The sequence below is a fragment of the Tachypleus tridentatus genome, chromosome 10, assembly GCF_004210375.1.
Source record: "Tachypleus tridentatus isolate NWPU-2018 chromosome 10, ASM421037v1, whole genome shotgun sequence".
Classification (NCBI taxonomy): domain Eukaryota; kingdom Metazoa; phylum Arthropoda; class Merostomata; order Xiphosura; family Limulidae; genus Tachypleus; species Tachypleus tridentatus.
Window position 1 is genome coordinate 21,306,160 of NC_134834.1, and position 13,076 is coordinate 21,319,235.

The 13,076-nt window shown below is 35.1% G+C and overlaps 1 protein-coding gene across 1 annotated transcript in view; it reads right to left on the reverse strand.

The window, feature by feature from the left end:
• LOC143228858 (hormone receptor 4-like) overlaps positions 1-12,645 on the reverse strand; it is a 30,895-nt gene extending 18,250 nt beyond the window's left edge. Inside the window, 2 exon segments of the mRNA XM_076460259.1 lie at positions 3,236-3,297; positions 12,483-12,645. Of these exon segments, the coding sequence (XP_076316374.1) occupies positions 3,236-3,297; positions 12,483-12,495 (75 nt within the window). The 5' untranslated portion in view covers positions 12,496-12,645.
• Positions 12,646-13,076: the final 431 nt, after the last annotated feature.

Consider the following 13,076-nt stretch of genomic DNA (forward strand, 5'->3'; position numbering starts at 1 on the left):
TGAGCCCGATCTGGATTTTTACTTTTAACTGTGGGCATGTTATAAACGTAACAATCAATCCATGTAGGCATCAGATGCTGCAATTATAAATTATAGGCAGTTTGGGTCTGTGTTTTGGAGGACAGGTTGAACATACCAAATACCACCGTAGAGGATAAAACTAAGAAAACAAAGTCATTGCTGGAAATATAAAGTTGAATAGTCGTTTTTGTTACTATTATTTTTATATACGAACAAATCGTTGAAATAATTATGTTTGGTTTCACATTTTAGGGCTGTTTCAACACAAGAACTTTTGAATGTATGTTTAATACCACCATGCCAATGTCCTGCAAGGTAGAAAACCTCAGTCATCTATGAATGCATTAACGAGTTAAAATATTCAATATCTTGGTTAAAGTACCTTGTTAAAAAGTAGATATTTGTGTACAAATAGAAAGGCGCATTATAACTATTAAGAGTCATAGGTTATCTGGGTCGTGAGTGAAAGCTGTGCTACATCAGTTAAAATTGTGAATTATTTTGTTATGTGAAGGCCGAACAAGTGCAATAACATATACTTTTTGGGTTTGGCTGTGTGTAAAACATAGACTGAAAATTATTAAATAAAACCTTTGGCTCACTGGCTATATAGAAAACAAAGATGTACCACACTATCTGAAACATCGAGGTGTCTAGTTATGTAAAACAAACAAGCATGCCAAACTATCTGAAGTCCGAGATGCCTGTAGAAAACAAAAATGTTGATATATTTGTTCATCTAGATAACAAGTCAATGAATTATCATTTTTACTATATTCATAACCTTGTATATGTACGTGTTACTATTATTCTATATTGTAATATATATAAATGCACGTATACATAACAAAAACAGTTTTCTAAAACAGTGGTTCCACTGTGTGAGTTCTATTTAGAAAAGTCTAACATGTTGATCTTGAAAGATCCTCTCAGACGAGTGAGCAATAGTTTTAAGTTGGGTAAACTTTCTCACCGGTTTTAAGTTGGGTAAACTTTCTCACCGGTTTTATGTTGAGTAAACTTTCTCACCGGTTTTAAGTTGGGTAAACTTTCTCACCTGTTTTATGTTGGGTAAACTTTCTCACCGGTTTTAAGTTGGGTAAACTTTCTCACCGGTTTTAAGTTGGGTAAACTTTCTCACCGGTTTCAAGTTGGGTAAACATTCTCACCGGTTTCAAGTTGGGTAAACATTTTCAGCGGTTTAAAGTTGGATAAACATTCTCACCGGTTTAAAATTGGGTAAACTTTCTCACCGGTATTAAAGTTGGGTAAACTTTCTCACCGGTTTTATGTTGGGTAAACTTTCTCACCGGTTTTATGTTGGGTAAACTTTCTCCCCAGCTCTATGTTGGGTAAACTTTCTCACCAATGCACTAAGTCAGGTCCATAGATTTAAGCTGCGAAAGTTTCTCTCAACAAGAATAATATATAACAATTTACACAGATGTGCAAAGTGCTTTGATACGTATAATTCCCGTTACTTTCATGTTATTACAGTTGATGTTAATTATAAAACAGTTTTTTCGTTTTGTTAAAAAAGGAAGCCATTTTACGAGTTTAGATTGTTAACTTTTGTTATGTATTGGGTAAGGTACAGATAATTACTGTTACTTGTACCGCTGGGAAACTAGGTTTCTCTCGAGGTATGCGATTGAACACATAGAGGCTTCAATCAACACATCATATTCGAGTGGTGGGTACACAGAACCAACAAATAATTTCCGATAGAAATGTAGTAGGCACTTAATTTCTATAATTAACATTCTCGGAACGATTAGTTTCGTGTGTCAACTTATAACTTTCCAAGCTGATTAGAATGTTATTAGACGTTATGCTTCGTAAGCGAAGCACCAACAATAGTAACGCAACCTAACGTAACCTCGATTGCAGCGTTCGACGAATTCGTTCACAGACACACAATTACGGAGCAAGAACAAAAGATGACATAAAATTTAAATTAAAATCCATATGAAGAAAATGTCAAATAATTCTAAAACCAATAACTTTATAATGTTTTCTTATTTTATAGGTTTTCACTTACACGTAATTCTAGAAACTTCCGTTACTATGTTAACTTATGAGCCGAGAATACGTTCTAGAAATCTCTAGAAACAGATTTTACTGAAATGACCCAAAACACGGTTTCTGTGAGACTTAGCGCCTATATCCAGACATGTTCTCTCTCGTTCAAATAACACATAGGAAAAATATCTACAAACTTTTTATAATAAGTCACTGTAGGGCATATTTGTATACTCAATTAAGAATATCTTGTTATCCGTGTAGACTTATTAACACTGATTAAGGTGTCCAAGCTTCCACGAGATCGATTTTATTGGCATCATAAAGAGACGGACTGTGGAGCGATTAAAGCTGGAAATGATTATCTAAAGGCGTGGATTAAGTGTTTCCATCCCTCCAAACGCTTGTAAGGAAAATACGTGGTATAAATACGTGATTTCTCGAGAACTTTCACCAGATGCTTGCGTAACCTTCTGAAAACCAAACAGGCAGTAATTTTCTGTGTTTTAGAACAGTAGTTGTGGGTGAAGGTTCGTGTTTATACCCAGATGTACACGTGCGTAACGAAAAAAAATAATTAAAGCATTATGGTATTATAATTACGTAGGACAGATCGATAGAGATATTTAAATATACATACATATAGAGATAGATTGAAGTTATATAGGTAGATAGAAAAGTGTACCGTTACACAGACACCGGAGATGTGTAGAATGAATGACACACATGTAGATCACCGGCGTCACAAAGTAGTTGAGAATTCATTTAGAACAAAGTTTTTGCTGCGATTCCTGGTACCCGTTTCTTTTACAATAAACCTGACTTTTATGGGCTGACACATGAACAGCTTCGTGAACTGAGTTAGTTGAACACGTTATTTTGTCAATTATACCGGTTTATGGAAAATGTTATGGCACAGTTTTACAACCATTGTCTTTTGTCTAAACACTTTTTCTTTGTATATCCCTGCGGATATGAAATTATTAATCCAACTAGTTGATTTTAGTAATAACTGTTAAGTGGCACGAAATTTTACTTTTACCTTTTCCATATACGTTCATGAAGCGCACTTACATATATATGTTTACATCTTTCATATAATTTATTAAGTGAATTAGCTCGTATATCGACCATGTTTCTATAACTGTCATTTCAATTATTCTTTAAAATATTCATGGATTAGTCTAGCTACCTTATAGAGATTGTACACAGCACCAGAGTTCCTTCCACCTGGCATTCTGTCTTCTCTAACAGCTGAAAAAAAAAACGAAAAGTATTTTCTCTTTCAAACTTATACTACAAATTATAAGACACTGAGTCAGAAACCTTTTTAAGAAACTCGAAAATCTTTGTCTTTAGTTAAACCAGTAAAATGTTTATAGATTCTCTGTCCATTTAAAATTCGAACAAAACTAAGATAAAACATATTTATATTGGACAGCTTTAAGTTATGTAAAGATAGCTACAGATTATTGTCGTTGCTTGAAAGCATTTTGTTCTCCAAAGATCTTGCTTTTTCTACGTCTGACTTCAATCTGACAACCTTAATTGGAAATAGCCATATTGGTTAATCCTTTGAACAGTTTGTTTGTTTTTAGAATTTCGCACAAAGCTACTCGAGGGCTATCTGTGCTAGTAGTCCCTAATTTAGCAGTGTAAGACTAGAGGGAAGGCAGCTAGTCATCACCACCCACCGCCAACTCTTGGGCTACTCTTTTACCAACGAATAGTGGGATTGACCGTCACATTATACGCCCCCACGGCTGGGAGGGCGAGCATGTTTAGCGCGACGCGGGCGCGAACCCGCGACCCTCAGATTACGAGTCGCACGCCTTACGCGCTTGGCCATGCCAGGCCCCTTTGAACAGAGATGATCCTTTGAAATACAAATAGCACATGAAAACCAGTTACATCTCCAAAAAGAATACATAACCTCTTGATCTCAAGCAGCTTCTTTAGACGAAAAAAATGCTTTGATCCCAGATAGCCTCTTGCAACTAGATAATCCTTTTAGTTTGGATAACTTCTTAGAACAAAAGAACACCTCTAAGACCAGATTATTCTTTCTGTCTTCTGGGATCAGATAACCCTTTCAAATCATGTTAGCTATCGGGACTAGATAACTATTTATATTCAACTAACAATTTTAAACCAATTAATTCATTGAAATCAGATAACCTTTTTGGCCTCAATAACCTCTTTGGATCAGATAACCCTTTATGCCCAATTAACTTTGATATCTCAATTACCCACATAATGACCAGAAAACACTTTGAACCAAGTAATTATTTCACAGTAGAGGTAACCAACCCTTTGAAATGAGGTACACATTTGAATCCAAATAATTAACTCTGACTCCTTGGGGCTGGATAATTTTTTAACCTTAGTACTGTTTTCAGACCAGGACATAGTGTTATTAATAATAACAATAATTAACTGCTGTCTTTAACAAATATATTCACTAATAAGTTTTAATATTTATAGATGATAACAAAACACAAATAATATCTGTATCCATAAAAACCTCACTGCTAGGGACCCAACTAATAAAAATTCATGATGAAACAAACCTAAAATTGGCTGAAAAGGGCATTATGGTTCTTGCATGATCATTCTACAATTCCTGACCACTCAAAAAATCTTTATCCATCAAGTATAAACCAGTTGCAGCAAGGTTTTAATGTTCTTTTAAAAGTCCTCCTCTAAATTACTCAGTCAAGCAAGCATACAGTAAGCCAAGAAAGATCCCTCCCATGATTGTAAAATGAGCTTAAAGTCATAACAACCCACCGAGTCATCATATTTTGGTGAAATACCCAGCTTTTCTTTTATTCCACTGAGATCAACGGCAGAGGTACTTTGGATTAACAGTAGTTATTATGTAATAATCAAAAAACAAAGTTACTGCCAGAGACAGTGAGCTTAAAGTTCAAGAGATTTATTTTATTCATATCAGGGATATTTAACCTCCCCCTACAATTATTATACAATTAGTTTTCGTAATTTTTAACTTATGTTATGTTCTTCATCATTTACCAATTGTACACACACTCTAGTGTTTGTGGTTTATTTTTCATTATTTGTGTTCTCATTACGTTACTTCAAACCCAACAATCTGCTCAGTAAATATTTTTTTCTTTTTCACAGCTATTTGAACAACTTACAATTCATTATTATTATCACCCATCATGAAAGCCAAGTAAAAGTGTTTCTAGACATTTTGTAAATTTTAGATGCTTCTAATAAAATTTCCAAGAAATGAGATACCACTAATGATCCTTTTAATGAAAATATCCCTGGTCTCGAAGGGTTACTTAGGCTTAAAAGGTTGTCTGTAATGAAAGGGTAAACTGGACTTAAAGGGTTAGTTTGAATCTGGACTCAAAAGGTTATCTGTGATTGTATTGTTAGTTGGATTTAAATGATTATATGTTATAAAAGTGTTAGTTGGACTCAAAAGGTTATCTGTAATAAAAGGGTAAACTGGACTCAAAAAGAAATTTCTAATGAGTAAGTTAGTCAAGCTCCTAAATTTATGTTTGATGATATGGTTAGCTGGACTCTGGACTCAAATAATTAATTGTGATCCTATGTTTAGTTGGATACTGAGTGTTATTTGCGGTTTTGGCGTGGTTAGTTGTGCTCAAGAGATTATCTGTCACTGTATGGATATTTGGACAAAAGAAAGGTCATTTGTAGTACAGAGGTTAGTTGGGTTCACAGGTTTATCTGTGGTGGTGTGTAGAGTTGGACATTAGGGTTATCTATGATCAAAGAGTTTGTTAAGCACAAAAAGCTACAATGGTTAAAGGTTTATTTCTAGTCTTCAAGGATTATCCGAGTTCCAAAAATTATTCTCTATGACTGTGTCCAGTTCTGTTCGTCATCTTGAGGTCAGGAATCAAAGTCAAAGCAACTCTAATCTTGGAGACATAAATCTAACCTAATCAGAACAGCATTGTGAAACGTGTTTTAATACTTTAATTTCTAGCATCAGTAAAAGGATGTACCGATAGGCTTCACTCAAGTCAAAATGTTCTACTAATGCACTTACGTTTTGGTCCATCATTTTATAATGTTTAATGGAAAATTAATCTTCAGTAGATTACTTTTCTACATATCAAAAAAACGTTGTTTTAATACGAGAAGCAGAAGTGTGTAAGAAAAGAGACGATTCTAAGGTATCATTGTTGGGAGAATAGGGGGGCAGGTAGGTATTTGGGGGGCTCCTGGATGCGGTAATATTTCGAATATTGCATATCATGTGTCAATTTGTGCGATAACTAAAAAGATACAAACAGCAATATACAGCCGAATCTTTACACTGCTTAATATTGGATGATTCTGTATTTTTGTGGGTTTTTTTATTTACTAGAAATTGGAGGTTCCTTGATGAAGAATTTTGCTCCACTCACTAATGCCTTCCCTGATAATAGTGGAACGGTTGGTATTGTCTTTCGACTGTCGCTATTACCCTGTAGGTAGAAAAATCATAACGTTGATCATAACCAACAGAATGTGGACACCCGACCATCACACCCATATGTGCTTGTTGAAAATCTCATACCAAAACCATGGGCATTAATATGGAGTTGGTCCATTCTTCGCTGATGTAACAGCCTCCACTCTTCTGGAAAGGCTTTTCACTACATTTTAGAACATGGCTGCGAGGATTCGATCCTATTCAACTACAAAAGCATTAAAGAGGTCGGACATTAATGTCGGGCGAGAAGGCCTAATTCGCAGTCGGCTTTCCATTTCATCCCAAAGGTGTTCTATGGGGTTGAAGTCAGGGGTCTGTGCAGGTCTGTCAAGTTCTTTCGCACCAACCTTGGCAAACCGTGTCTTTATGGATCTCCCTTTGTGCAAGGGGGCATTGTTATGCTGAAACAAAAACGGTCCTTCCCCAAACTTTTGCCACACAGTGGAATTCTCTAGAATGTCATTGTATGCTGTAGCATTAAGACTTCCCTTCACTGGAACTAAAGAGTCTAGCCTAAACCATGAAAAACAGCCCCAGACCATTATTCCTCCTCCACAAAATTTTACAGTTGGCACCATGCATTGAGTCAGGCAGCGATATCCTCGCACCTACCAAACCCAGATTCGTCTCAGACTGCTAGATAGTGAAGCGTGATTCATCACACCAGAGAACGCGTTTCCATTGCTCCAGAGTTCAATGGCAGTGTGCTTTACATCACTCCAGCCAAAACTTAGCATTTCACATGGTGATCTTAGGCTTGTGTGCAGTTGATCGGGCGTGGAAACCCATTTCTTGAAGCTCCCGACGAACATTTCATGTGCTGACATTGCTTCCTGAGACAGTTTGGAATAGTGAGTGTTGCAACTGTAAACAGACGATTTTACGCTTCAGCACTCGGCTGTCCCGTTCTGTGAGCTTGGGTGGCCTACCGCTTCGCGGCTGAGCTGCTATTGCTCCTAGACGTTTTTACTTCACAGTAACAGCACTTACAGTTGACCGGGGCAGCTCTAGCCGGGCAGAAATTTGCCAAACTGACATGTTAGAAAAGTGGCATCCTATGACAGTGCCACGTTTATATTGTACCCATTCTGTAGCATTGATATTACAACATCTTACCGCGCGATTTTTTATTTATTAAACAAAAAGCATTCATAACATTTGCAGCTTAATTTTACAGTAAATGAACTGTTTGTTTTTTTAATTTAGCGCAAAGTCACACGAGGGTTATCTGCGCTAGCCGTCCCTAATTTTGCAGTGTAAGACTAGAGGGAAGACAGCTAGTCATCACCACCCACCGCCAACTCTTGGGCTACTCTTTACCAACGATTGGTGGGATTAACCGTCATATTATAACGCTCCCATGGCTGAAAGGGTAAGCATGTTTGGTGTGACGGAAATTCGAACCCGCGACTCTCAGAATACGAGTCGAGTACCTTAACCACCTGGCCAGGCCGGGGCCTACAATGAACGAAAGAACGCAGGAATTGTTTTATAACACTGTTTTTCTTTCTTTCCTTAAGATCGTCTTTCTGGTTTCAAATAATTCCTTCTTAAACAGAAGTTGTTCAAGCGAGGTCATAAACATATTAAAGAACAAAAAAGTTATAATAAAAAGTATAGGTAATGATCGAACTTCTATTCTGTAAAACAAATAACAAATATTAATAAAAAGCTCTATTTTTGTGCACGAATAAAAAGTAGTACAGATACATAATACCACAGATTTCAACTGTATTATTTGGATATTTTGAGATGACTTAGAGACTTAATAATCTAAGTTTCACATCTAAGTAGAATCATTTTCTGGAAATTTACTTCATCCAAAAATTAGATCAAAATTCAAACAAATCTTCTGCAATTTGTTGGAGCTTTATTGTTTGAATGGTGAAATAATAGTCTGACTTAAAACACAAAATGGTCAAACACCAATAATCGCAGGATCAGTTAGTGACCTACTAGTCAATAACTGACTATTATTGGCTTCGTCAGAGAAGTATTTTCACTTCTGAGCCATCCCTCAGTGATTCTAAATCTTCAGCTTACCTGTATAATCTAACAATTTATTCCAAAAAAAAACAACTATAAAATTTATATTATCTGCATCTCCAAAATTCTACGGCGAGACGCCAAACTTCATAGAACATTTCACGTATTTGTTAAAGGTTATATTAACATATTACAACTAGCCACTTGTAACAGTTGCATAATTTTTGTGACATATTACTACACAGAAGAAATACGTTAAAAATCAATAAATATAACCAATAATGTCACTAATATTATTAGTTGTTTTTTTTTAAAACACCTTCACACGGAAGAACATTAGAAACTTTGGAGTACTTGGAGATACATCGCTTGATTTTAGGATAAAACTTCAAAATACAGTAGCTCGTTTATAAACAAATCTAAGTATGCTCACTTGTTTTTAAATGGTACCGAGTTTCCAGAATTCACTATGAAACGTAATCTAAATATTAAACATATTAATAAATGGCAAAAAATTAAAGTAGTCGAATTATTGACATTCCTGACTATGGATCCGTGGGTCCGTGGTTTTCTTTAGTGCTTATGGAAAATCCTCCTCAACGAGTAGTCGCAGGTACGTTATAAGGGTTACGGTCATTGTACCACAACACAATCAAAGTGTCTCAATATATTTGGCATTGAGTGCTGTTGACGACTTGCTTTCCCTTTCGAACTTAAGGAAAATATTGAAGATAGACTTTGCGTGGTAGCATTGCGAGCGAAAATTCTAAACGAATAGTACTAAATAAATTCAGGAAAATATTCCGTAATATTCGCTAACTTCCTACTTGTGTGCTAAGGCTCGGCGGAATAACAATGAAAAATGCAATCTTCCTTGTCAGTTTTGCGCAAATGAAGAAAGACAGCGAGTTAACATTACAATAATACTTTCTTCTCTTAACCTTGTAAGAAGACTTGAAGGAATAGCACTATTGGTGGAGCAATAGTAAAAGTGTCTCTTTGTCCAAAACTAGAAATTAAATTCATCAAATAACACAAAAAAGTTATTCCAATGTTGCAACATTGAACAGACACAGCGGAATATCCCTAGAAAAATAGTTCCTGTATGCATGTCATTCAACTGACTCAGTAAAGGAGCACTATAAATAGTTCCTAATCATACACGAGTAACTAAACATAACGGATTAGCATTGACAAATAGTCCCTTCTTGTGACTCATAGTATTGACGATAAAAGTAGTTCTTTCATCACAAGAGGATCAGAACACGTCGTCCTCTTAAACACAAGAAAGAGAGAAAATAAATTACTATGATACACGAATTTGTCAGGGACAAAGAAATGTATCAGTTTAGTTTGAAGGCAAAATCTCCTTTGCAATTCTGTTTATTCAAAAAATGTATCAGTTTGTTTTGGAAAGCCAATCCCCATCACAATTCTCCTTGTCCGTAAGATGTATCAGTTTGTTTTGGAAAGCCAATCCCCATCACAATTCTCCTTGTTCGTAAGATGTATCAGTTTGTTTTGGAGAGATAATCCCCATTAAAATTACCATTATTCGTAAATGTTTGTTTGTTTTGGAGAGATAATCCCCATTAAATTACCATGAATCGTAAATGTTGGTTTGTTTTGGAGACCAAATCCCCATTATAATTAACGTTATTCGTAAAAGGTTTCAATTTCTTTTGGAGAACGAACGCCCCTCAGAGTTCCAATTATTCGTAAAATGTTTCAGGTTCTTTTGGAGACCAAATCACCGTCATAATTCCTCTTATTCGTAAAATGTTTCAGTTTGATTGAGAAACCAAGCTCCCATCATAATTCCTCTTCTTCGTAAAATGTTTCAGTTTCTTTTAGAGACCAAATCCCGTCAGAATTTCTCTTGTTCGTAAAATGTTTCAGTTTCTTTTAGAGACCAAATCCCCGTCAGAATTTCTCTTGTTCGTAAAATGTTTCAGTTTCTTTTAGTGACTAAATCCCCGTCAGAGTTCTTCTTATTGCTAAAATGTTTCAGTTTCTTTTAGTGACTAAATCCCCGTCAGAGTTCTTCTTATTGCTAAAATGTTTTAGTTTGTTTCGGAGACCGAATCCCCATCACAATTCCTCTTATTCGTAAATTTTTCAGTTTGTTTTAGAGACAAAAAAGCAACATAACTCCTCTTATTCGTAAAATGTTTGTTTGTTTTAGATACCAAATCCCCATCATAATTCCTCTTATTTGTAAAATGTTTGAGTTTGTTTTGGAGACCAAATACCCGTCAAATTTCTCTTATTCGTAAAATGTTTGTTTCTTTTAAAGACCAAATCCCCACCATAATTCCTCTTATTTGTAAAATGTTTTAGTTTGTTTTAGAGACCAAATCCACGTCAGAGTTTCTCTTATTCGTAAAATGTTTCAGTTTCTTTTAAAGGCCAAATCCCCATCATAATTTCTCTTATTCGTAAAATGTTTCAGTTTTTTTTAGACCAAATCCCCATCATAATTCCTCTTATTTGTTAAATGTTTCAGTTTCTTTTACTGACCAAACCCCCATCATAATTCCTCTTATTCGTAAAATGTTTCAGTTTGTTTTGGAAACCAAATCCCATCACAATTCCTCTTATTCCTAAAATGTTTCAGTTTCTTTTAAAGACCAAATCCCATCACAATTCCTCTTATTCCTAAAATGTTTCAGATTCTTTTAGAGGCCAAATCCAGGTCAGAGTTCCGCTTATTCGTAAAATGTTTGAGTTTGTTTTCGAGGCCAAATCTCCAACATAATTCCTCTTATTCGTAAACTGTTTGAGTTTGTTTTCGAGGCCAAATCTCCAACATAATTCCTCTTATTCGTAAACTGTTTGAGTTTGTTTTCGAGGCCAAATCTCCAACATAATTCCTCTTATTCGTAAACTGTTTCAGCTTATTTTAGAGACCAAATCCACGTCATAATTTCTTTTATTCGTAAAATGTGTCAGTTTGTTTTAGAGACTAAATCCCGGTCAGAGTTCAGATTATTAGTAAAATGTTTCATTTTCTTTTAGAAACCAAAACACGGTCAGGGTTTTGCATATTTATAAAATGTTTCGGTTTCTTTTAGTGGCCAAATCCCCGTCAGAATTTCTCTTATTCGTAAAATATTTCAGTTTGTTTTAGAGACCAAATCCCCGTCAGAATCTCTCTTATTCGTAAAATGGTTCAGTTTCCTTTATTAACCAAATCCCCGTCAGAATTTCTCTTATTCGTAAAATGTTTCAGTTTCTTTTAAAGACCAAATCTCCGTCAGAGTTCCTTTTATTCGTAAAATATTTCAGTTTGTTTTAGAGACCAAATACCCATCAGAATTTCTCTTATCCGTAAAATGTTTCTGTTTCTTTTAGTGACTAAATCCCCGTCAGAGTTCCGCTTATTCGTAAAATGCTTCAGTTTGTTTTGGAGACCAAATCCCCGTCAGAATTTCTCTTGTTCCTTAAATGTATTATTCTGTTGTTGATAAAACGAAATCCCCTTCAAAATGTTCCCCATCACCCATTATCAGCTCATATTATTATATCATTAATTAAATTATTGCCTGAGTTGTGAAGCAACCGTAAAGTTGTACCTACAGGAGTGAGGAATGTTGTTTGTGATCATCGTAGAAATATTACAGATTTATATGTACAGGTAAATAAAATGGTAAAAGTTGTAAAGGTAATATTAACATGATATTTTTGAGATATAAAACATTTATGACATTCAATCAAGACCATAAAAGTAAACAAAATTATTTTGAAAACGGTTTTCATTTCGATTTCATCACACATCTGAGACCGTATTTTTCGTACATGTCACCGGTTCTCCGTGTTCCACAAAAAAACAGCTACAAGGTCACTGTGCTTGTTTTTAGTAACGAATTTATGGTTTCTTGGAAAATCGAACAACAAAAAAGACAAAGGGACAAAATGGTCGCTCAGTTTACTCTACTATACCCCCAAAACAGGAAAAAAAAATTCTCACCTGCTAAAACCATGCCCTGCCGAAGACATTTTTGGAATCGACAGTACTGACATCTGTTTCTTTGGGCTTTGGTGATTTCACAATTTCCATCCGCAACGCACGTGTAAACTCGTTTGTTTTGCACTGTTCGCTTGAAAAATCCTTTGCACCTAGGAATGACAGATAGAAAAAAATTCTTAAAATGTCACGCACTCGCTACTGAAATAGCGTACGGAAGAAAACACTTAAAAACAACAAAATTTGTAGCTTGCTAGTTTCAATACGATTTTCATATTCCTTTTGATAAGTTGTTTTTCAAAAGACGTTAGAAAGTACAGACTAAGCTAAAACGACGGCAAATGACTTTACATCCAAATTTAAACGAATAATTTCCTCAAAACCTTAGTGTTTAAAATAAACTACATTTAATCCACAAACAACGTATTTCTAATTAACTTTATCTACAAACATGTGGTATTCACAAGTACAGATGTTTTTTTTTTATTTTCTAATTCATCAGGTTGGAAAAAAAACACCTAAAAACATGATTTAATATACCAGAAAAAAAACACACTAATTATTTTTATAGTAGAATTTAAACCAAAGAGAAAGCCC